The following is a 25,723-nucleotide window of genomic DNA, read 5'->3' on the forward strand; positions in this document are numbered from 1 at the left end:
AGAACAAAGCTGGGGAGAAGATTACTTACGAGCAGCCTCCGTTTGCCTTCAAAGGACCCCAGCAGGCGGGTCACCGACTTCCCGGGACTCTGAGCCACGTGCTGCGCCGTGGGCGTCAGGTAGCCCTCCTGCTCCGTTTTACCTGCCTTTTTCTTCTTGCTCTTCTCCTTCTCCTGCCGGCTCTTTTTCTCGGCCTTATCCTTCTTGGCCTTGAGCAGCTTGTCTGCCTTCTCGCTTTTCAGCTTCTTCCTCTTCTCCTTCTCGGGCTTCTCGAGCTTCTCGAGCTTCTCGTGCTTTTTGGCCTCCCTCGCCTTGGCCTTGGGAGCGGGGCCGTCGCCCCCCCGCAGCTCGGGGTCCCGCGGAGAGGCGCCGGGCCTGCCGGGGTCATACTTACTCTCGAACTCGTTGCTCCCGGTTCTGTCCTGGCCTTTCTTCGGGGCGGCCTTGCCCTTGGCGGGCTTGGGGTGCGCGGGCCCGCCCTCGGGGCCCCGGGGGCCGTGCTCCCGCCGGTCGGTGCGGTTGTCCCGGGCGCGCGCGGCCTGCCCCTGCCCCTGGCCCTGCCCCTGCCCCTGCCCGGGCGCCGTGGGGGGGGGCGCGGCCGGGCTCTCCAAGCCGCCCGCCTTGCCGGGCCTGCGGGCGCCCTGCGGCCTCTCCCTCCGCGGCTGCGGGGAGAGGCCGTGGGGGGCGGCGGAGGCGGGGGGCGCCCTGGGGGTCGCGGGCCTCTGCGTGGCGGGCGGGGCCGTGGGGCTCGCCGGGCGGCCGGGGGCTGCGGCGGGGGGCGGGGGTGGCGGCCCTGGGGGCGGGGGCGGGGGTCGGGGTCGGGGTCGGGGTCGGGGCGGGGGCGGGGGGCGCGGTGGCCGCCCTTCTGGGCGCGCTGGGCCTGCCGGCCCTGGAGGGCGGCCCCGGGGCGCGGCCCTGCTCGCCGCCGCCGCCGCCGCCGCCGTGGCTCCCGTCCTCCTGCAGCACCTGGCCCTCGACCCCGGAGGCCTTGCATTTCTGCACGAAGCCCTTCTGCCGGATCTTCTCCAGCCTGCGGACGGGGCCCTGGTCGATGAGCTCGTACAGGGCCTCCAGCCGGACGGGGTACGGGTAGCGCTCCTCCACCTGCAGCGTCTTGCGCAGCAGCACCATGCCGAACTTGCCGTGCTCCAGCTGCAGGAAGCTCATCAGCTTGGGCACGAGGCCCGGCTCCAGGCGCTGCTCCCGCACGCGGCCGTCGCTGCCGATCCTGCGCACCTTGCCCCCCTCGTCGCCCGCGCCGTGGAACAGCACGATCTGCTGGATGTGCCTCTCCGCCAGCTCGCAGTACACGTCGTCCTTCAGCAGGCTCATCATGAGCCGGTAGTAGCCCTCGGAGGCGTGAGGGGCCGAGATGACCCACACCCGGCTCTTGCCCGCGAAGCTGGCCAGGACGTTGGGCGAGCCGGACCCCGCGGGCCATCGCGAGGGCCTCGAGCGAGCCGAGGTCCCCTCGTCTCGGATCATGTCCCGGGGGGACCTGGGGGCCCCTGGTGTCTGCTTAGGCCTCGCGGGGGGCGCGGGGGGCGCCGCCCTGGGCACCGGCACACCCCTCCTCCTTAGGGGAGGCGGGAGGCTCGGCTCCTCCAGGGCGCCTCTCCCGATGCCCCGGGACCTCCCCGCGTGCCTCAGAAGCCGCGCCGGCCTTCTGGGGGCTGGGGACACCAGGGGTGCTCTCCGCCCCCCGTGGCTCCCCCTCTTCGCGGCAGGGAGGTGGGGTTCGGAGCCGCACACCAGCCACACCGCCACCAGCATGGCAAAGCTGAGTGCCGTTGTCCATGTCATTGTGCAGTCCGCTTTGAAAGGCAGCAGGGTCGGAGGGCGGAGAGGAAGAGGGAGAATGGAGAGAAGAGAGAGAGAGAGAGAGAGAAGAAAAAGAAAAAATCATTTAATTGCAAACAGAACTGGGCATTTTCTCTTTCTCTGTCTTGGCCAAGGGGTGGGGGGTGGGGGGAAGGGGCGGTGAGAGGAGAGGCAGGGAGGTCAGGCGCTGGCAAGAAGGGTGACATCCTGTTGCTTTCAAACCCAGGTAATCTGTCAGCGCTCAGCAGGGACAGCTGCAGGAAGCAGGAAGGCCCGCGGGCAGGGCCGGGGTCGGGGCAGCGCTGCCCTGCTCCGCGGCGCTCGGATGCTCCAGGGCAGAGGCACACTGGGCACACGAACTATGACAACACTCCTAGTTCGCGCCTTCAGATGAGCGACAGAGAAACAAGCAAGCACACCAAGGACAGAAAGGATTACACACTTACGTTGTGGCTCATGGAGATGGAATGCGGAGGGTTTAAAAGGCAATCCCAGGCGTGGTCCCAGGACAGTCTCCTACATGAGGTCCTCTTCCTCCCCAGCCTCCTTCTCCGCAGCCGGCTCAGCAGCACAAAGGGGGGTGCGGGCAGCTCCGGCTCCCAAAGGCGCCACCGGCCCACAGCCTGTCCTGACCCCGGCCGAGCTGCTTTCCTCTCTCCCCTGGCTGCCTTTTCACCTTCTGGACAAGTAGGATGAGGGGAAAGGAGCTGTCCTTGTGAGGCTTTGCATCTCCATTTGTCTGTAGTTTCTGCTCGTCCCGAGTGGCTGTGTGTGCCAGTCCCCTGTGCCGGCGACACAGGGCGCCCCTGAGAGTGGAGTCCCAGCTACTCCTCAATCTTGCTCTTTCTCTCTTTAGAGTTCCAGGATCCTTCTTATCACCCTTTCCCCCACAGTCTGGCTGAGTCCCTTTGTTTCCGAGCGTGAAAGCACTGGGATTAATATGTTTTCCAGGCTGAGGGAAAACACAGGAATGTGATGTTGAAAAAGGACTTTTTTTTCTTTTCCTGCGCTTGTCCCCTCCTTTACGTCTCTCCACCTTTTTTTTTTCTTTCTTTCTTTCTTTCCTCTTCTTTTCCTTCTCCTTCTTTTTCTTCTTCCTCTTGCCTGGACTCGGTCCCAGAAATGCCAGGACAACCTCAGTTTTGATCCAAACCAAACTCCCAACAACAGCAGCCGCTGGAAATCAAGGAAACTTCGCTAAGAATTTAACAGATCAGCAAAACACCACCTCCTTCCCACTTCAGCACGTTGAGAGTGGACTCGGTGGGGAAGGAGAGGGCTGTGCTTTGGGGTGGGGGAAAGTTTTGAAACGCTACACATCATCATAAATCACTTTAGGATAGGATGGCTGAGGACTTAACCCCTTCCGTGCCAAGGAATCGGGATACTTTCCCTTCCTGTCTGGAATCACACTGCACTTTGGAAAGGGAAAATTCTCAGATTTCTGCATCCGGCTGCTCGGTTTTCCTAGAGACAGATACTCATTTGGGTCAGGGTGCTTGGCTGTACATCCGCGGACAGCGTATATATTTATAGTTCCATGTGTATATTTTTATCTCTTTCTCCTCCTTTTATGTGTTTAGTTTGAGGTTGGAAAAGCCCATGGAAAACATGACTGGGTTGTTTTTATTTTATGTTAATTGGGGATCATATTACTGAGTTCTTGTTCCTCGTTTTCTCCTTGGCATGGAAGGAAGCTGGGAAAAGGTTAGAAATGGCAGGCAATGGCTGCTGTTCCCCTGAGCTTGTGGTTGGCATTACATCAAGGGAAGGGCATTATGATCTCCAGTTCTGGGCTCTGGCTAGAGATGCTAGGCTAGGAGCTTCCTCGGAGGACGGGACTGGGGAGGGGGGCTGCTGTGGGACTGTAGCACAGGATTGATTGTGCTCTCCAGAGGTTTCAGGAGTCTGGAGGATTTTAAGCCATCCTTTGAAGTCACCATATCAGGTTCCAAAGGAGAGACTGAGGCAGCTCTGTGTATCCACCTCCTGGCTCTGCCAAGGGCATTCAGCTTTTGGTGATGAGAGATCTGATCTCTCATCTGGTGATGATCTCAGTATTCTCAGGGCACACAGATACCTCTTCCAGTCTCTGAAAGAGCATCATTCAGTTGGTATTAACTGCCACAGACAGTGGCGACCCAGGATTCTCAGAAGGCTCCTTCAAGCTAGGCCATGTAAGTGGCTACCCTTACCGGCTAAATACTGATTCCTAATTGCTACCCCTTGATCGGCCCCATCTCTGACTGGTCACATTCACCTTTCCTTCACATAAGCTCCCAGCACTGAGCTAAAGACCTGTGGGGGGTTGAGCGTAGTCTTCTCGGCTCACAGCTGGAAGACCGAGACGAGATGTGACAAGAAGGGCTCTCCTGTGGAGCCCTTTCTGACCCTTGTGAGCAGTAACAAATGTGGACCTCAGACGGAGGCCTTCTGTCCCCTGGAGTCAGAGAAGACATCCCCTTTCATGGGACTCACCTGTTAAGCTGACCAAATCAATGCCTTCTGCAAAGTTGGACAGTCCCAGATGTTATTTCCTTTCTCAGATCATACTGTGTTCCACACTATCCTTTGCTGAGACCTCTTTTCTTCTCTTTTCCTTCTGTCTTTTCCCCATTAGTAGCACTACCATTTGTGGAGCATTTTCACCTGCGTCTCTGGGCTTGGTGCTTTCATACCTTCCTTTATCTATCCCTCACAGCATCCCTACAAGATAGGTGGGATGATGCCCACCTTACAGATGAATGTAGTGAAGCTTAGTAAGTTTAAGTAAATTGCCTACCATCACACAAATGGCAAATGGTAGCTCTGAAATTTGAACCCTAGAAAGCATTATGCCTCTCTCATTTTCTCCCCATGCCTTCTCTTTTTTTCTCTTCCTTCAATTCCTTTTTTGTGTTTCTCATATTCATACAGAAGTATTATTTGTTTGCTTAGCCAGAGTACTTATAATTTTCGAGTGCTACTTTCTGGGATGACTGTATAGCAGTACTTTTTGCCTTTCTTAATAAGTCCTTAATATCTTTTATCCTTCTTCTTAAGTATCCCATGACTTTCACCAACTTTCTAACGATGCGTACAACATTCATCACCTGTGCACCGGCAGAGTTGAAACACAGCCAGTTCTGCCAAAGGATTTGACCCAGAGGGGAAGACAGCCCAACCTTGAGCTGAGTGTGTCTTCCTGCGGCCCTCAGGCTTTCTCCCCTTCTGCGAGCTTCACTAGATGGCGCGCTAAACACACAGGTGGGAGGGGACTGACTAGACCACTTCCATGTCTCCCCAGAGGTCCCCATTCCCCTCACAGGCAGACTGGCAATGTGGGGTTTCTCTGCCTGTTCAGGATTTTTCCACCTCAATACCTAAAGTCTTCCCTGAGACCTCAGAAGTCCAGGGAGCACATACTTAATAAAAGTAATTAGGAAGCAGGTTAGCATCCACTCCTTTCTGGAGAATCCTATCATGATATGTGGTTTCTAAAGATTCTCAAGCTCTAGTCCAAGACTTTTAAGAACTCTGTATTAAAAAAAAAAACAAAAACCTCCCACTTAGATCTTTCCATTTTTTTCTTCAACCTAAAAAAGAAATATTAACCCATTAGCTGAGAAAAGAGATTTCAAAGAGATGGCTGTTGAGTCAGACAAAGGTAAAAGGAATCAAATTTGAAAGTAGATTTGAGAAATGCTAGTTTGGGAATTTCACTGTGTTGAAACTGCCTGACACCGGTTACACAGTAATTTGGAGGAAGGAAAGGAAATGAGTGTGTGAAACAGAATGGCTTTAGCGACATGAAGGTAGGAGTAATTATTTGATGGTTGGAATAAATGTAAAGACGCATCCAGAAGGAGGTGTGCTAACTGGTCAGTCACACACTGGCCTAAGGCTCAGCACCCTGGGATGAAGACTCTGGAAAATAACAGAGCCATTTCATCACACCTTTGTGGCAGAGACATCGAATTGCACATTGAAGATACTGCTTTGTGCTTTTCCTTTTCATTTGCAGACCTTAATCAAACGTTCCTTCTTAAGAATGAAGACCACATGTATGTCCCTCAGAATGAAAAAGAATTCTCCTCTTTCTCAGTATTCACAGGGTAAGATAATGAAAGAAATAAACAACAGGGTCCAGGAGAAAGCCAGCAATGTGTTAATTCAGGGAACTGCCAACCCAGAGAGGCTCTGAGAAAGGCTAATCCCCAAGAAAAAACAATCTGAGGTTGTTTCTGGAAAGTCAACAGGGTCATGTGTTCAATCCACAGTTGATAAATAGGTCTATTTTAAAAAATAAATAAAAGTAAGGAATACTTGACAGGATAATGGCCAAAGCTATTGGGAAATAGCCATTAATATTCTTTTTTATTCATTTATTTTACTTTAGAGCTTGTTGAGGGAGCCATAAAGGGCCCCCTTTTATTCCAAGAGGAAAGTTATTTAATGAAGAGAATTTTGAACTCCTAACTTAGAACAAATTGAAAGATCTTGCCCTAGCAGAGATTAAGAAATTATGTGAATAACCTAATAGCTTATTGTAAATCTTTAAGGTCAATAATTTGAAGTTTAGATCTACATTGGTTGCCATTCTGTCTGTGCAATAGATGTAAATTTGTGGGCATATCAGTTTGCTGCTCGGAGCATTAGTTCTGTGTTGGGAAGGGATAGATAGTACCATGTTCAAAGTCTTAACTATTGGCTATTCAATGCATGCAAAAGATTTCTATCAGGGATCCCTGGGTGGCTCAGTGGTTTAGTGCCTGCCTTTGGCCCAGGGCGTGATCCTGGAGTCCCAGGATCGAGTCCCACATCGGGCTCCCTGCCTGGAGCCTGCTTCTCACTCTGCCTCTCTCTCTCATGAATAAATAAATAAAATCTTAAAAAAAAAGATTTCTATCAGTCTAGTTTAAAGAGGTAAACTCTAAGTATGCTGTTCTTCACACCTGTGGGTATAGCCAAGAAGAGATCACTGAACCATTTGTTCCCCCTTCTTTCAGCCATTCTCTGGAATGTTTGCCAATAGTGCAAACTTTGTATCAGGAACGGTACAGAACTAGGAAGTCTCTTCCCCTTAGAAGTTCACAGCCCATTGGAGAAGATAAACAATTATCAATTATATTTCCACAGCAGTACTGACAACTTTCTTGTAAAAAAAGTTCAGTGCTGACTATGGCTGCAGCCAATATGCATAGAGTCCATTCCTGTTGGAGAGTTTGCTCCTTAGATTCCTGGAGCAGGCTTTCCCCAGAAAGAGGGGTTACTATGTGGCGCTGAAAAATCTTGCTTGGTATGTTTCATAGACTCTAGAGTCCACTAGAGTCTGCAAGAGTCCAGAGATAAACTGGGTGGCACTGGATTACCTGACAGTCCTTCCATCTTCATTTTCCTGGTCCCCGTCTTGGTTCTGTCTGTTGCACTTGCTCTTCTAGGGTTGCCCCATCTTTCACTTGCTGTTTCTCTGTATTGAGCCTTCACTCTGGATTTTGATCACACCACTCAGGATACCACCTTACATAAGGAGGGGATAACCAACAGGACGGCAATTTATTCATTCAACAGATATTTATTCAGTGCCAGGCATTGCTCTGGTCACAAGGGATATAGCAATGAACAAACACTCCCTGACCTCATGGAAACTCTATTCCAGTGGTAGGAAATAGGAAATAAGAATATAAAAATATATACATATAGCTATACTCAGATAAGTGGTTGGAAGGGTTTTTTTAAAGAGAAGGGATTAAAAACTGCTGAAGGGAGGGTAGGCCATTTTATATAGGGGTCAAGGATAATGGTTGTAAGTGAAGCTACTGGAGCTAGACATCCAAGTATTGGGGGAGCAGAAGAACATTCTAAGCAGAGGGAATAGCAGGTACACAGTCACTGAGGCAAACTCTGTTACCCAAGTGTGTTGCAGAAGAGCAGTGTTTCAAGGATTTTAAGCAAGGATGTGGCCAGAACTGATACATAATTTGAAGCGATTACTATGGGTGCTACACGGTGAATAGAGAATGGCAGTAGGGAGACCAGTTAGGGAGACATTGTACTAGAGCAAGTGACGCTTAAGCACACTAGAGCAAGTGTGGTCACTTAAATTAGGCTGCTGCAGGAGTATGGGTACAGAAAAGTCATCCTCTTCCGTATGTATTTTTAAGACAGACTTATGGGAGTAGTTTGGGGAAGAAACAATCAAATGTTACGTTTGAAAATCCTATTAGACACTCTGGTACAGAGGTCCAGCTGGCAATTGGTATGTGAGTCTGGACGTCAAGGAGGACTGGGGCTGGAATTGTAAATTTGGGAGCCTGCTTAAAGCATGAGGCTGGAAGAAGTCATTCAAGGAGTGAGTACACGTGGAGAGGAAGAGTCCTGTGGCCTGAAGCACAATATTTAAAAGATGAGGAGCTGAGGACATGGAAGAGAACCAGCTGATGCGGTGAGAGGAGGGTGAGAGCACGTGCTGTTTTCCGGTGCCCCACAGCTTGAATCACGTGTTGCTTCTGACCTTTCTCAACAGGTCCTAAACGCACGTGTCCACATTCAGCTCATTTCTCAATGTCCAGGCCCAGTATTCTCTTCTCCACACAATTTTCTGAGAAGCCCTAACACAAATCATTCTCCTTTCTCTGCGAAGGTATCCTGTAGGACAACATCACTCTTCTAATTGTTTTGTGCTTCAAATATGGGCTCTTGTTCTTCGAAGCACAGCTTTAAGCTTCTGAAAACATAGAGTAACCCTACACTTATTTTGCACTCTTCTTAGCACCCTGCATATAGTTATGGTACAAAAATGGGAAGTCTGTCCTCTCTAATACAGTTAAAAAGAGAGACAGCACTATTCCAGAAGGCAACCCAACTATGACTTATCACCTTAAAGTAAGAAAGAACAGAAGAAGAGAATCTACACTGCTAATGAACCAAAGAATCCCTCTGTCCCTATTTATTGAATAATAATAGTAGTGACACAACACGTGGCACTGTACATCATCAAAATGAGACCTTATTCTTGCATTGGATTATGGAATTGTGAAATTAAAGCAAAACATTTATGTGAAGTAATATACATCTTCATTTTTTTTCATTCATTCATTCATTCATTCATTCATTCATTCAAAAACTATTGATGCGGCACCTTTTATGTGTTGGGCATTATTCCAGGATTAGGAATACAGCAACAGACAAGTCTCTACTCTCAGGCAACTCACATTCTATTAGGGAGAGATAAGCACTGAAGAGAAAAACACTGTAGGGAAAAGTAATAGCAAATGAAGGAAGAAAAGTACTGTTTAAGATTGGGTGATTAGATATTACCAAGTGCAAGCCTTACCAGAGCAGTTGTCCACTACATGTAAAGGAATCTTTATCATATTTTCCACTTTGTTAATTCTTCAACCTCTGAAGTTGGCGTTGAGTTTTAGTCATACTCTGAAGTCTCTAGAAGCCATGTCTATTGGACAAAATAGATGATCACATTGTATATTTCTGGTTGGGGTCAACATGATAGATGATTATGAAGCAGTAAGTATTCTGGGCACCTGGGTGGCTCAGTCAGTTAAGCATCTGCCTTCAGCTCAGGTCATGATCTCGTGGTCCTGGAATCAAGCCGCATGTCAGATTCTCTCCTCAGCAGGGAATCTGCTTTTCCCTCTCCATCTCCTTCTGTGCATTCACTCTCTCATGTAAATAAATAACATCAAATAAATAAATAAATAAATAAATAAATAAACAAGCTGGCTTGGTCATTAACTGGCTTTAGAAGAAATACAAAAAAAGGAATTTGCATGGGTCATTAACTGGCTTTAGAAGAAATACAAAAAAAGGAATTTCAAAAACTCTCTGAGTGTCTGACATAGCTTAAGTACTTCTTATGTGTTTCTGTGAATGAACAATTGAAATATTACCATGTACAGTTTCCCAAGATGTTTGCTCTGAAGTCAGTGATATGAATTTGGATTCCACTGTTTTCTAAAAAGTCATATTAGTTTGTAACTAATCACATCTCAGGAATTTCTGTTTAAAACCTATATTGTTAGGGCAGGCCAGGTGGCTCAGCAGTTTAGCACTGCCTTCAGCCCAGAGCCTGATCCTGGAGACCCGGGATGGAGACCCACATCAGGCTCCCTGCATGGAGCCTGCTTCTCCCTCTGCCTGTGTCTCTGCCTCTCTCCTCTCTCTCTCTCTCTCTCTCTCTCTCTCTCTCTCTCTCTCGTGTCTCTCATGAATAAATAAATAAAATCTTTAAAAAACTATATTGTTATAACAAATATTTTTAACCAAAGTCTGTTGTAAAAATTCCAGAATAAAGATCAAATACAATGCGGTCTTCAAAGTGAGTTTAAAAAGTTCAAAGCAAAATTCATTCTGAATATGTTAACAGGTAACATTCTAAAGCTTTAAATGTTACTTTTATTTAAAAGTTAAATATGGGAAAAAAATATGTGGCCCCTTTACAAATAATTTTCAGTGGTGGATTTTGACAGAAGTGTTGGCATTAACTATCAGGAAATTCAGTCAGTGCAAATAAATGTTGGTAAGTAACTGCATCAAAAACAAGAGAAACAACTTAGATTGAAAAAAAAAGAAATTCCTGTTCCTGGTTGGGGAATAGTTCCCAGTTCCCACGGTTGGGGATTTCATATATTCATAGATTTGTTTTGCCTAAGAGAAGGCCATACAAAATTTACAGCCAAACATGCCTTAGATTGGAATCCAAGGTTCCCTGCTCACTAATTGTGTGACTTGGGCAAGCTGTCAACCTCCCTGAACCTCTCAGTTCATCTATTAAAATGTGAATGGTTATTTTTAATATAAATAATAGGGTTAATCTTTCTCTAACAATGATTTATCAGAGTGCTTCATGGTTCAAATAACCAGAAATCCATAGCTAACTGCTGTAAACAACAGGAAATTTGTTGGTTCACACAAATGAAGTATCTTGAAGAAAGGCAAATTTCTGGGTTGATTTGCCCCAGAAGTTCTCAATCTTTTTGTTTGATCATTGTGGTAAAATATAGATAACATATCATTTACCATTTTAATGATTTTTTTCAATTTAATGATTTTTAAGTGTTCAGTTGAGCACCATTAAATGCATTCACATGGTTGTGCAACCATCGCCACTGTCCATCTCCAGAACATTTTCATCTTCCCAAACTGTGGTCTATGTATACAATGGAATATTCCTCAGCCATTAGAAACAACAAATACCCACCATTTGCTTCGATGTGGATGGAACTGGAGGGTATTATGCTGAGTGAAATAAGTCAATTGGAGAAGGACAAACATTATATGGTCTCATTCATTTGGGGAATAAACAGTTCTACCTATTAAAGATTGCTATCTGTTGCCTGCCTTTCCTTTGCCCCCGGAAGCCACTATTTTACCTTCCGTCTTTGTGGATTGGACTATGAATGGCTATTTTTAATGTATGCAATGTACCTACCACAACACTAACACTCAGCTACTTGGGGGAGAGGGGAACAGTGCCTGCACAAGAACAGCCCATAAACTCAAGCGTCCAGCCTAAGACAAAAGGCTACTGGAGCAATGTGGGAAGGAGCTAAAGGATCAGAGTGCTAACCACCAAACACAAAGAGAAATGATTAACCACTAGAAGAGGAATCACCTATTAAGTATTTTGTGCCAATCTGTCATAAAATCAAAAGACAGTGTAGTGCTGACACCCTGTGTCACCTGTTGGCTTTCACCTCTCTACAGCTGCAAAAGTCTTCCAATTGGTCTTCTGGCCACCAGACTCGTCCTTCCAATCTATCCCCTCAATGGTTGTTACTGTAATTTTCCTCAAATATCAATGTTTCATTCCTGCTGCAAATTCCTCAACAGTAAGAGAGAACTTTAGAGAGAAAACTCGAGGATCCTCCGGTCTAGAAGAGAGCTGAAAAATAGGCACTGAATCTAGCAGTAACCACGGAAACCTGATGGTGTAAAGTCAGATCAAGCTGAAAGCAGTCGTGATTACAGACTGGCAGTATAATGCCTGAGTGGAGCTTGGGACCCTGGGATTTCCTCCTGCAAAGATTTTGAACTTTAACCAACAGATGAGTGTGAAGGTGCCCTAGAGAAGCAAGAGGAATGCATGACCTTCAGGGCCACGGTCTTCAGAAGAATATCACTGGATGGTTTGAATGTGAGCTGCACAAAATTCAGGGACCTGTGAAACTCCCCAGTCATATCTTAAAAGATACACTGAATTGTAAACATCCTCATGTATGAAGGGAAAGCAGAGCCCTAGAGACTCTGTCTTCAATTAAAAAGCAGTGCAATTGCATTGGAAATCGAGCAGTGATTCCATTAACTAGGGGTTTTAATAACTTAATCATAAAAAAGTTTTCCCGGGACACCTGGGTGACTCACCGGTTAAGCATCTGCTTTCGGCTCAGGGTGTGATCCTGGGGTTCCAGGATCGAGTCCCACATTGGGCTCCCTGCGTGGAGCCTGCTTCTCTCTCTGCCTATGTCTCTGCCTTTCTCTCTCTGTGTGTCTCTTATGAATAAATAAATAAAATCTTTTAAAAAAATTTCCTGACTGTAAACTTGGAATAAGATGGAAATAATTTTTTTTTTTACCATGTTGCACCTAAATTAACCTGTCTATAATTTAAGAAAAGAAAAAAGGCAGGAAAGAAAATAATGCCTTTAGGGCACCTGGTTGAGCATCTGCCTTTGGCTCGAGTCATGGTCCTGGGGTCCTGGGATTGATTCCTGCATCAGAATCCTCACAGAGAGCCTGCTCCTCCTTCTGCCCATGTCTCTGCCTCTCTCTGTGTGTCTCTCATGAATAAAGAAATAAAATATTTTTTTTAAAAAAAGGAAAATTATGCCTTTAATTTTATTTTTGGAAATAAAATAATTTATTTGATTTTAAAAATATTATAACTTTAAATTATTTTAAATGTAAGTGTCTCAAAATAGATGGGCATTAGACATGACACATGTACACCTGTTCATGGTGAGCTAGTATGTCTAAATTATCAAGATTTCTGATTCAGTAAGTGAATATAGATGGACATATAGCAAAAAAAAAAAAAAAAAAAATTTTAAATCCAAAGGTTATTTTTAAGAGTTTTTTTTAAATAAATATTTTATTGTTTAAATGTTTAATATACACCCAGTTTATTGAAGTACTTAGAAATTCCAAACTATTTATTCTGTGGATATTCAGAGCATGACAGTCTGACAGATGCTTAAAAGAACAATTGCTTTTCTGTGTTTTCAACTGCAGGAGAGCCAGTTAAATGTTCACCCAACTATTCAAACTTAATTTGTCTCCATGGCAAAAATAACTCAGTTAATTTTTTCCCTCACTTTTCCCCACTGTGTTTTTCCAGCATCCTGACAGCTGTACTTACATACGCCCAAATACTAGATAAGATTTCAGCTTACTATAAGGAAAATGGTATCAATACCAGAGCTGTTCAAACATGGAAAGAGATGCCTGGGGAGGTAGTAAGCTCCTTGTTGAACAAAGTGTTAAAATAGGGGTTCCTTTGCAGAGAATTTATACATTTGGAGAGTGGCTACCCCAGGTGAATATTTTGCCTTGAAGATTCTGGGAGTCTATGGTTACTATGATTACTGTGTATGAATTGAAGTCATTTCCTTGGCTTGCTTTTGAGAAAAAAAAACTATTTTTTTAAAGATTTTTATTTATTTATTCATGAGAGACACAGAGAGAGAAGGAGGCAGAGACACAGGCTGAGGGAGAAGCAGGCTCCATGCAGGGAGCCCGATATGGGACTCAATCCCGGGACTCCAGGATCACACCCTGGGCCGAAGGCAGACGCTCAACCACTGAGCCACCAAAGCGTCCCAGAGGAAAAAAAAAATTAATGAAATACCTGTTATCATAATTGTTATCTAAAGACACAAGGTAGAGAAGAAGCTAGTGTCATAATAATACAAAAGTAGTGGACTATCTACTTACAAAGTTAGTTCCCAAGTGTTGTTCTCCATGTCACAACGGTCCCCATCAATTGGCATCTTTATCTAACAAGAAATAGTGAAGAACTGCTAAAGTTACACTCAGAAAACTGGCAGAAAACAAAATCAACAAGGATAAAAAAATGATTGGTACTTCACATGAAAATTATTTGGAAATGGGTCTTTCAGAAAGACCAGTGAAGAGCCATTGAAAAGCCATTGAATAAGCTTAAAATGTGATCCTCATTGGGACTATGCTATAAAAGTCCACTGTGAAGTGATGGATACCAAGTCACGTTATGCAGTTTGGTTGGGAAAATTTTACTCTGCCCCAAAGCAAGGGCTGAGTCATTCCTTCATCATCCTAAGAATAGGGCACACATTTGCAATTACAACTCAATATGCTACACCTAAAATAAACTGTATATTTTTCTCTCAAACTTCAAGATAAAGTTGCAAACAAGCTTTGAACTATTGGCTATTTCATTTAGTACTTGTTGAGATGGATTGATTTCAGTGGTCTTCCCTCAGGGTTACATTTTTGTTAAACAGTAAGGACTTCTTGTATTTTCCGAGGAAGCTCCTTAAAGCAATTTGGAAATACACCTATATAATGAGAGGCATTGTATTAATAATTTTTAAGAAATTATTTGAACTTTCCCACCCTATACAAGTCCACAGTAGAAATAGCAGACATATGTTGTCAACTTAAAAGGAAAAAGTCTATGCCCATTGTGTCAGAAGCTCCTTTAGAAATCTAAAATAATTCCACTAATCAATTGTACCAAAAACAGTTTACACAAGACAGGAAGCATGCCCTGGGATCTCAGTCACTGAGTGCAATTGTAGGTGACTATGGGTATATTTTTAGGTGATTCAGCATTCTGAGACTAGGGGTTTACTCCCATGCTAGGTCTATCCCAGCTCTGCCTGTGACCTCTGCTCCATGAATCCTACCTTGGTCTCTTGACCTACCTCTAGTGTTTTGGGATCCAGCACAACAATCTGAGTGCCTATTGGAGTCCATTTCTACTCTCACAATCCTCACAGGTATCACCTGGTTTCTTAAAGTAAATTTAACTCTATCCCCAAGTGAAGTAACAGGAAAGGTTGGCCTGGATACCCAGACCTCTAGTTCATTTAAACCAATTTTCTCCTTTCCTCCTTATAGAGTAATGAAAGAAAGATCTGAGATCAAAGAAAGATCTGAGAGGTCAGGAAATCCTGATATGGAGGTGGAAGCTCAGACCTTCTTGTAATTGAGCTAGAAAGACGGAGGCAGTTTCGACAAGACAGAGCCACAAATAGACTAGAGTCCAAAGACCAGCCCAAACAACCTTTCAAGACATTTCTGGCATCTTCTTTGTCCTTTACAGAGCTCAACTTCACACACTGGCCATAAACACTTTGGTCTTCGGGCCAAGGCAGCAAGGTGAAGCTTTTGAAGAACAGGCCTTCAGGTGATCTTCTCAATGGTAGGAAATTTCCACTTCCTTGCTCATCATTGGGAAAAAGGGCTTAACCTCTGGCTGCCTCTCTTCATTACATAATCTGTACATCACGAAGCCCGACCCTAGTTGCCAGTTGCTTATTTGGATTAAGGGAATTTTAAATCTTAGACTTTGAATTCTTTAAAAGCTTATGTCAATGGCTTAGTGTCGTTTTCCTCTATGTTGGTAAACTCATGCCAAATGTGCTAATTTAATGTGAAAACTTATATATGAAGTAATGATACAAAGCCTTCAGCTACCTATCTTGCTCCTACTTAATTATTCTCCTTGCCTTGGGAATAAGAAGGCCAGTCCCATGTTTGCCCCAGCTCTAAACAAACCCAGTGCAAGCCTTGAGAGCTCTGTAGGACATACCAAGACAGTGTCTCACACTCTCTGGAGTTCATCATGGAAATGTGATAAAGATTAGAAATATGTAGACCTTTCTCCGTGTCTGTCTTCCAAACGCCCTGTGAGGGCTGGCAAAAAAAAAAAAAATGTTCTTATTCTCCAAATATTCACTGGCATGTATTTGTGCAGTAAAATCATGTTTAGGGTTTGTAGTTGGACTTTTTAAATGAACATCTGTTATTCTCTTTCAGTCGAGAGGTTCTGAACCCAGCTGGGTAGGGCAACTTGGCTCCCTCCTCTGTAGAGTCACATATGGAACATGTCATCCATCAGCTGTTTCTTGATTGGCTGACTAGCTGCCACTCATCTCCCACAGCTGTTTTGGCTCTGAGAGGCTCTTGGGTGTGGAGGGAGGGGGTCAGGGTCAGCTTGTTCTGTGCTGCAGCCCATGGGAATTCCAGAAGCAAGGATATTTCATTAAGCTGCTCTGATCAGCCATTACTGAGTGCTAAAGTCACAGCCCTGAGTGTGTGTGAAACAGGGTCTGGTGTGTACCTTTTAGAATGGTGAGTCATAGCAGCTTAGTTTTTAGAGCGATTGTTTTTACCTCCTGGTGTCTCTCTTGTCTATTTCTATGAGATGAGGTAACATGACCCATGCTAAGGCAAATGAGAGATGTGGTTGCAAAGTACAAATTTTTTTGCAACCACAAATTATTTGCAACCGCAAATAATATGGAGCTCACACCTACATTATGAGTTCCATATTATTTGGAGAAAGTAGTTTATTTTCTATGCGTCTCAGTAGAGACAGGTACAAGAATACTTCAAGTTCCCTAGACCACTCTGATTCTGATGTCTTCAAGACCCTGGATTTCAAGAAGACAAAATATAAGACTTCAAAATGTCCCTCTCCAGGGGCTTCAGCAAAATTATATTGAAAGTCATAACACTCCTTTTGACACACTGTTACAGGATGATTACTCTTCTTGACTCACAGCTCCAGTCATCTTACTGTCTTACTCAAATTCCTTCCATGGCTTGTAGCTGTCAAAAACACAGGTCATACTCCATAGCTTGGCATTCAGGGTCCTTTATGACCTGATCTCAAACTACTTGTCAAAACTCTTAGTTGCCAACTACTACCATTAACACTTCCTTCAATCACTGCCAAAATGCACCACAACTGTTTGTTTCCCCTTGTCTCTCACTCCTGTGCTTTTGCTTATTCGATTTTCTGATTTCAAGTCCAAATGCTCCCTGTCAAGGCCAGTTCAATACACCTGCTCCATAAAGTCTTCTTGAGCTTCTCAATCAAGCCTGTCTCTGCTGCCTCCAAATATCTATTTCCCCCCTTCCTCTCTCAAAACACTTTTTAGTACTTTCTGCCAGGAATTGTAGCTGGCAGTGCCCAGTTGTCCTACCTTCCCCCAGCAGGGGCAAGCAGAACCGTGTCCAGCTCCTCTTTTACTTGCCCTAGGGCCTTGCAGACAGTGGGTGTGTGATCCATTTTTTGTTACAAATATAGCAATGGACATCTATAGAGAGCTTTAGAATTTCCAAAGTGGATTCACATGCATCAATTCAGTTAATTCTCATAAGTGAATCTACAAAGAATCGGTGTTCTCTTTATTACAAATGAGAAGGGAGATGGAACTAATTTTTAGTCAGAATTAACTTTTACTTATTTATCAAACTATGATTTGCATCATTCTTAATGTCTGCCTCTTCCACCATATTGTAAGCTCCATGAGAGCAGGAACCATGTCTGTTTATTCACTGGTAAATTTCCAGTGCCTTGCACATGGCCAGACATAGTGTAAACATCCACTAAACATTGCCGAATGAAAGAAGGAGTGAACACCATGAGATAAGCAGTGGGCTGAATGTTCTACATACACTATTGGATTCTCACAGCAGGTATCATCTCCATTTCACAGGCAAGGAAATATAGTCTCTGGGGCACAAAGTGCTTGTGTGCATAGCTGAAATGGAAACCCAGTTCTTGGGATTATACATAGCATGTCTTTTCCTTCATATCATCAGCTTTCTATGAAGTGCCTTTAAGTTGTCTTTCTTTTGTTTTTGTTTTTTTTTTTACTTTTAATTGCATTGTAATTCTATAAGAAGAAAGACATCTTCAAGAGTTACCTTAAGTCTTAAATATTTATTTCTCTTAATAATAGACATCATAGTCACAAAATAGTAGATAAGCTATTAGTCACAGTTACGGAGTCTGATAGTATCATTGTGTGAGGGTAGATGGGATAGATGGGTAGACTATTAGAAGGGAGGAAATGATTTTCTAAAGATTTTTCTACCTCTATTGTAGTTCTCTGCTTTCTTTGAAATGAAAGAATTGTTTTGATTTAAGAGAAAAAATAAGTTCCAATCACCATTTACTTTGTCCTAAATGACCCAGATGAATATTCATAGTTGCATTTTGATTGTTCTTTGAAGAAAGAATACTAACACATATATTGAGTGATCTCCTTAGCTGGGACTTATTGAGGTGAATAACCTGATGAGGTGGACATTATTATTACCACTATTTTACAAAGGAAGTTAATTGCTTTTATTTTTAAGAATGGTTTATTTTTTATCTATTGAATTTCAAAAGAAAAATATATGACTAAATTGTCCAAATCTTCTCCTTTTTATTTATGTGAAATTTGGGGAAAGGTTTTCTCCCCATTTAACAACATTCTTCATACCTTAAGTCAAAAGGTATGACTTTGTAAAAAATTACTTTGTAATTTTCTGAGTCCTCTTTCCTAGTGTTTTCACACGTTTGGTGGTCAAGTAATTGGGCTTGAAATGCTATGTTTGGTTAAATGAGAGTTAAATAATGTTTGCAAAAATGAGAGTTGCATTGTACTCAATTATTAATAATAATATTATTTTAAATGTTTTTCTTTTTATAACAAGATCAATATATTTCTTTGACTTCTATTTCTCAACATACATTTGGGAAGCCAAGTCTGAAACTACTTCATTTGAAAGGTAGCATTAGAAAAATAAAAAAATAAAAAAAATGAAAGGTAGCATGTTTCAACATGATTTCTTTTTTTTTCAACATGATTTCTAAGACAGAGTCCAGTTTGTTAATATTTTATAAATCTCTGTTTTTATAATCTTTATATTTTATAATCTTTCTTTACTACTCATCATCCAATTTGCATCTTTAACATTTACTGTGCCTTTAGTGACAATGTGTTTTTCTTTGTTTCTGTGCAGACTTCAATTACCAAACTACTGGTATGCAGTTAGTCATTCACAAAGTGTATTGAATCAAAACAAAAGACCTTAAGGCCAAAGTTTTGTGCTCTAATACCATTCCCATGAGCCCTGCTTGTTACCCACAGCATGTTCCTATCATTGTGATATGAATTTACAGAAACCTTTTAAAAACATAGCAGATTAGCAACATCTAAAAATCCTATTACTCTCAAAGTGATCCAAAACTGACATCACACAGAATCGTTTGTAAAAATTTCTGTCCTCATGGCTACTCTTGTGGTGCAAAATATTTATGTGAACCCAAGCTTTTCAAAAGAAAACAACTGTTAGAAAGATATCTTATGTCTTCTCACTACAATCTTCATGGACTCACTTCAAATTTGTTGCCAGGTACTTTTATAGCCAGGGGCCCCTTGAAAGAGACATCTGCTAAGGGAGTTAGGAACATTGAAATGAAAACTACTTAAAAAATAAAAAATAAAGGCACTCCTTCTAAATAGAATTTTCTAAATAATTGCATTAATTAATTAATTAATTTAAATTTCACTTAGTTAACATACAGTGTAATATTGGTTTCTGGAATAGAATTCAGTGATTCGTCACTTGTATACAATACCCAGTGTTCATCACAGCAAGTGCCCTCTTTAATACCCACCACCCACCTAGCTCATTCCCCACCCACCTCCCCCCATCAACCCTCTGTTTTCTGTCATTAAGAGTCTCTGGTGATAGGGGCGCCTGGCTGGCAGAGTTGATTAAACCTCTGAGTTTTGGTTTTGGCTCAGGTCATGATCTCATCATGGGTCTTGAGGGCTATGCACTCATAGCATCTGTCTTTCTCTGAATGACGTACTTCATTTAGCATAATACTCTCTAGCCCTATCCACGTTTTTACAAATGGCAAGACTTCATTTTTGATAGCTGAATAATATTCCATTATATGTATATGTATATGTATATGTATATATATATATATATGAAATTTAAATAAAAATGGAAGTTCCTCTTCTGAAGATAGCAAAGTAAGTAGTTTTTTTTCTTTGATAGGCCCCTGTATCCACATATATACTCTAGGGCTTCAGGTCAGTTCTGTAGAGTTCCCAGATCCAAAGAGATGAGAAGTCATCAAGACCAACAAGGTAAGAGAAGGGATTCTTGCAAATGCCTTGAAATCTCTTTCCATTTCCCCTCCGACCTGTAATGAGCACAGTTCCCTTTCTTTACCAGAGTCCTTAATCCTGACCCCTCGGGATTTACAACTACCACACACTTGGTATTAACTGTCGTTTCTTTGTCATCAGGTTTAACATCAGTTCATTTCAGTTGTCTGGTTCTGGCATTGGTAGAGCACCAGCCTACTTTCAGTCCTTACTGCCCATCTGTAAATTCTTCTAGTCCCTTTCTCTCACTAGAATTTCCCACCATAAGAGCTATTTAATGCCTCCTCCTGCTCCAAGCAGGTATAACCCTGCTGGTTGACACAAGGGAAGTTTACCCTTCAGCTCTCGGCAAGACATACCCAGTGTGTAACACATATGTAATGTATAATAAATAGAGATGATAGTTTTGAAGGAATTAGTTGCCTAACCAATGTGATATGGTGGCTTATACTCCATATGACCTCCACCATTTTCTCTCATTCTCTATGCGCCTCCAGCTCTCTCCTTTGCTGTGCTCTTATTCTTCTGACATGGGAATATGACTCAGAATAAGTTAAAGAGAATAGATAAAACTAAACCACAAGAACAATACCACAGGCACATACCGATACCTTCAACTGAGAATAAATAGGCCAGAAATCTACAAGGACCAGTTGAGAGGTATAAACAAATTTTACATAAACATGTAAATTTTTTAAATATATTTTCAATTTTTTTAAAGATTTATTTATTTATTCATGATAGATGTAGAGAGAGAAAGAGAGAGGCACAGGCACAGGAGGAGAGAGAAGCAGGCTCCATGCTGGGAGCCTGACGTGGGACTCGATCCCGGGACTCTAGGATCACGCCCTGGGCCAGAGGCAGGCGCCAAACTGCTGAGCCACCCAGGGATCCCCCATAAACATGTAAATTAATTTAACTCTGCTAATTATTTCAATAGCTAAAATGTGGGTTTTAGAAAACATCTTGCAAAGACCATGCACAGATCACTGTATGTTTCTTTGATCATTCGGCTACATCAAAATTGTGTACAAACAAGTAAGGGAAACACTTGAGTACAGTCTAGGTCTGGAATTTCCTGAATCTCTGTGCTCTTTCCATCTATCACTGGCACACAAAAAAATCTTTTTGTGGGACTTGAAACATTCATGCATATGTGGCCTCCATTATTAGGAATTCTTCTAGAAGTTTTGGATTAGGTCCAGGATTGTAAGAAAAAACTAAAAATACTAAGAAGATAAGTTAGGAAGTTAGCAATTATAAAGAAGTGGATTTAATAAGTATCAAATGAAAAATGGCAGATATCCTAAATACTTCACAAAATCCTTACAGAAAAACTTGAAATACCAAGAAGATGATTTTTCAAAAATTTGGAATTGGACAAAAAAAATATTTTTAAATGAGACCAAAACATCCATATAAAAAGATACTGGTTGATTATCAAATAGCTGGGATCTTGGAATACCTTACTATCTAGATATTTGGAAATATTGAGTTACACTTGTCATGTAGGCCCTAAAATTCCATTCCTTTTTTTAAAAAAAAATAATACCACTTTGAATAGCACCACTTAGAATTCCCAGAATTCTGAGTACATGTTGTGAATATGAATATATTTGAGATGATCCAGTTTTTGTAGCTATTAATAAAAAGGTGGACAGTGGGATCAATAAACAAAATGGTTGGGAGAATCATTGACCTTCAGATTGGAGAAAAAAGATGGGAGTCACATTGAGAGACCACTGCCAGGATCCCTGGGTGCTCAGTGGTTTAGTGCCTGCCCTTGGCCAGGGACATGATCCTGGAGTCCAGGGATTGAGTCCCGCGTCAGGCTCCCTGCATGGAGCATGCTTCTCCCTCAGCCTGTGTCTCTGCCTCTCTCTCTGTCTCTGTGTCTTAAATAATAAATAAATAAATAAATAAATAAATAAATAAATAAATAAATAAAATCTTAAAAAGAGAGAGAGACCACTGCCATATGGAAACCTAGACTTCTGGAGTTTGGCATCTGGGCCAATAACTTAAAATTCTTTGGGAAGTGGAATAAAAGAAATTATATACACTATAGTATAAAAGGGTTCCATTTACATAGTTGAGATGGAATTTGTCATTTTTATAAAACGTGAAATAAAGAATCTATTCCTTTGGCAAACACTGATACTTGTCTTTTGATATTCATCCCCCCTCCTTTTTTTAGTAATAAGAAACATATATTTTAGTTTAGAATATAGTAAAAATATGCATGCTCGATCTCCCTTTAAGCTAGGACTTACCACATGATTAATTTGGGGCCATATGACATAAGAGGAAGCATTGTGTGACACTTCAGGAGTTCTCCTTAATTAAAAAGCCCTCCTTTGCCTTTCTTCCAACCTCCTGACTTGATGGTTGGAGCTCCAGCAGGCAGTTGAACCATAAGAACTAAGACCACGTCTTAAGCATGTTGAAGCAGAACCTTGGGGAAAGACTGGTTCCTGATGACCATGAGGTTGTTATCATTCCTGGACTTACAATCTCTGAAATTATTTCACTTGAGAAAATGACACTTCTATCTTTCTAAAGGCATTTTGGGGGGGGGGGGGAGGAAGGGAGAAAAGTGGTCCATTTTATTCTCAGATGAACCTAATCCTAACTGATATGTTTTATTCTCCCATTCCTAGTACTCTGCTGGAATGTGTGCTGGATTTGGGGGACAGCTGGAGGTAAGCGGGGCAGAGTGGGGCAGTCATCAGGACAGCCCATAGTCAGAAGGTTTGGCATTCATTTGAGTCACAATCTGTAGGCATAATTTTCCATAGAGAAGGGGACAAGAAGCAGCTTACCTAGAAACTGAAGCAGTTCCTGGATTACCTGCTGGGTTAGCTCCTCTTACCTATTAAAAGATATAGTCAAATGTATCAGTATAATTTTTCCTTTCTTTTCTTAATTCCAAGTGTGTGTGTGTGTAATTTTTAGTATGTTACAATTCTATTTTCTATTCTATTCTATTTTCATGAAGATTAAATAAACTGTCAGTTTTAATATTTTTCATTTAAGTGATTTACCCACAGGAAATCCCAAAATCTAGGTCCTTGGGTCTGTGTTCAGTTTTCACTGAATGCTGGCGAGTTCTTTATTTCTAAAGGCAAATTCCCCCAGAAACTTAGAGTCTCAGAAAGAAAAGTACTCACAAGGCTGTGGCTCAAACTTCCTGTTTTGGAAAGAAACAGTATGACCAATATGATCATAATTCTCATGTGGCTTAATATTTGTTGGGGAAAAATTATTTCATGTAGACACAAAATTATATTCCAATTGAGAGATGGAGTTCGTTTTGCTTCATTGAAAGGTATTTAATAATGGAAGGATAGTAGGGTGAAAGAACACTTCTGTTCACTCTTCTTTGCTTCTAGAATTTGAGTAAATAGTCAAATCACTAAAAATCAGGTCAAAAATTTTAATGAAATTAACTGGCAAATTAACATTTGTCCTGATATCAGTTATTCTTGGAAGTGAACTGCAGGGTGTTGCACTTTTATATATTTTAAGCACATGAGTTGAAACAAAACTAATCTTTTTGGAAGGCTTTAAAAATAGTCCAGAAAGCAGTATTTTCTAATTTTGTAGGTGTACAGAGAAAGAATACCTGATAACATGGAATCATTTTCAGCAACAAAATTGCTTATCAATGGAAGCATCATTTTCATAAAGCATTTTTCAGAGTTCGAGTTTCTTTTGACAAGCAATTCTTATCCCGCTCATTGTTAAAATACTTTCTTTACCTTGGAAGTAGATGTTGAGTTTACTTTTACAAAATATCTATAATATAACATACTGTCAGAACTGCTTAAATTAAATAAATTTATTATTAAAAAAATTAAAAAAAAGAACTGCTTAAATCATCATTTTAATATAATTACATGGTTGACAAGTTTCTACTGAGTTAAAAACAAGACAACAGTTTCCAAAAGGAATTGCTTATGCTTATCTTCACAGCACCACACTGGACTTAACTGCAGTTTCAGCTCTCCCAGAATAAAATCTAAACCATTGGATCAGCAATCACTTGATTAGCAGTAGTTGGGTCATCTGGCCGATAGGCCCCTGCCATCCCCTAAGGGAAAGTAACTGCAATCACCAGCCAGCTTTTTGCCCAGTACAACTTCCTAGTTCCCATTCTCTTCTCCCTATAAAAGTCTTTCATTTGGTGCTTCTCCTCAGAGCTTCTTTTATCTGTAGATTGGATGCTGCTCGATAAATCAAGTTTTGCTCAAAATAAAGTAAAACAATTTAAAATTTAAATATCCCCAGTTTATCTTTTAACAACTAAAAATAAGAAAAGTGTCAGTTTTGACACGTTTTATTATTTTCTTGTTTTTGTACTCTTAGTATTATCATGAAATGTGGAATATTGTGGAAATTTGGGGGTTTTGGTTTTTTGCAGAAATCCTTTTTATGCCACTTTATCCGTTTTGTGAGGCTTGTCTAGGTAAAACCAAAAACTATGTATTTTTATACATATATTAAGAATTACAAACAGAAGTTCTGATTAAATATTTTTTTAAATTTTTTTATTTATTTATGATAGTCACACACAGAGAGAGAGAGAGAGAGAGAGAGAGAGAGAGAGAGAGAGGCAGAGACATAGGGAGAAGCAGGTTCCATGCGCCCGACGTGGGTCTCAATCCCCGGTCTCCAGGATCGCACCCTGGGCCAAAGGCAGGCGCCAAACCGCTGCCCACCAAGGGATCCCCTACAAATAGTTCTAATATTTTCTTTCCACACTTCAGTGGACTGTCTTGCACAGCCTGTGGCATATCCATCCATTTTGGATACTATTAGGGAACTCAAAATCAACCCCACCTTATAGATTCCATCCATTTAACAACTAATGGCAACATCATAATATGGGTGCCCCAACCCTTTCCTAAGTGTCCTTATACAACACATATGATCCAGTTTCAATCCGATCTGATGAAGAAGCCCATCCTTCTACTTACCAGTTATGGTTGCCAATCCAAGTCTCTGGACTCTATTTTGTTCCAGTACAAAGAGTCCGTTGGGCTGGGGGGCACCTAGGTGAGTCTGTAGTTAAGTGTCCGACTCTTGATTTTGGCTCAGGTCATGATCTCAGGGTCTTGAGATCAAGTCCATGTTGGGCTCTATATTGGGCATGAGCCTACTTAAGATGATTCTCTCTCTCCCTCTCCCTATGCCCCTCCCCCTGGCTGGTGTTCTTTCTCTTCCAAAAAAATAAGAGAGCATCTTGGACTGGGAGGTATATTCCAGACTAACACCATCCCACTTTGCTGTACTACCTCTGTGTGGTGAGGCATGGAGAGCTAAGGAAAAGCTGGCTGTGAGACCTAAGCCCAGCACTCTGTTGTAGGGCTAATTCTCAATTCCAGGATTTTTACATCAGTTTTTCTCCTTTGTACAGACAACCCCACTCATGTCAGACCTGAAGCACAGAGTTAGGTTTGGCTGAGCAGTCTGCAGTATCCAGAACCCCAGGGTCTGAGCTTCAACAGAGTCTTATTACATCCCTTTATTCCATCTTTTTACCCCTTCTAGTGGTAGCCATCCACAGTGATTCTAAAATACATCCTTCATCCCAACTTCATTCTAAATAAGGTTGGCCTTGGAGAGGTAATAGTGCTTTTCTAACTCCTTCTTTGCTGAAGCAGAGAAAACAAAACAAATTTCATCTTCATCTGTGTCTGCACTACAATATGGAATACATACTATGTTCAAGG

The 25,723-nt window shown here is 42.3% G+C and overlaps 1 protein-coding gene across 1 annotated transcript in view; it reads right to left on the minus strand.

The window, feature by feature from the left end:
- CCDC80 (coiled-coil domain containing 80) overlaps positions 1-2,408 on the minus strand; it is a 35,768-nt gene extending 33,360 nt beyond the window's left edge. Inside the window, 3 exon segments of the mRNA XM_072723012.1 lie at positions 30-759; positions 761-1,814; positions 2,268-2,408. Coding sequence (XP_072579113.1) covers positions 30-759; positions 761-1,803 — 1,773 coding nt within the window. The 5' untranslated portion in view covers positions 1,804-1,814; positions 2,268-2,408.
- Positions 2,409-25,723: the final 23,315 nt, after the last annotated feature.

Source organism: Vulpes vulpes, chromosome 1 (assembly GCF_048418805.1).
Source record: "Vulpes vulpes isolate BD-2025 chromosome 1, VulVul3, whole genome shotgun sequence".
NCBI lineage: Eukaryota > Metazoa > Chordata > Mammalia > Carnivora > Canidae > Vulpes > Vulpes vulpes.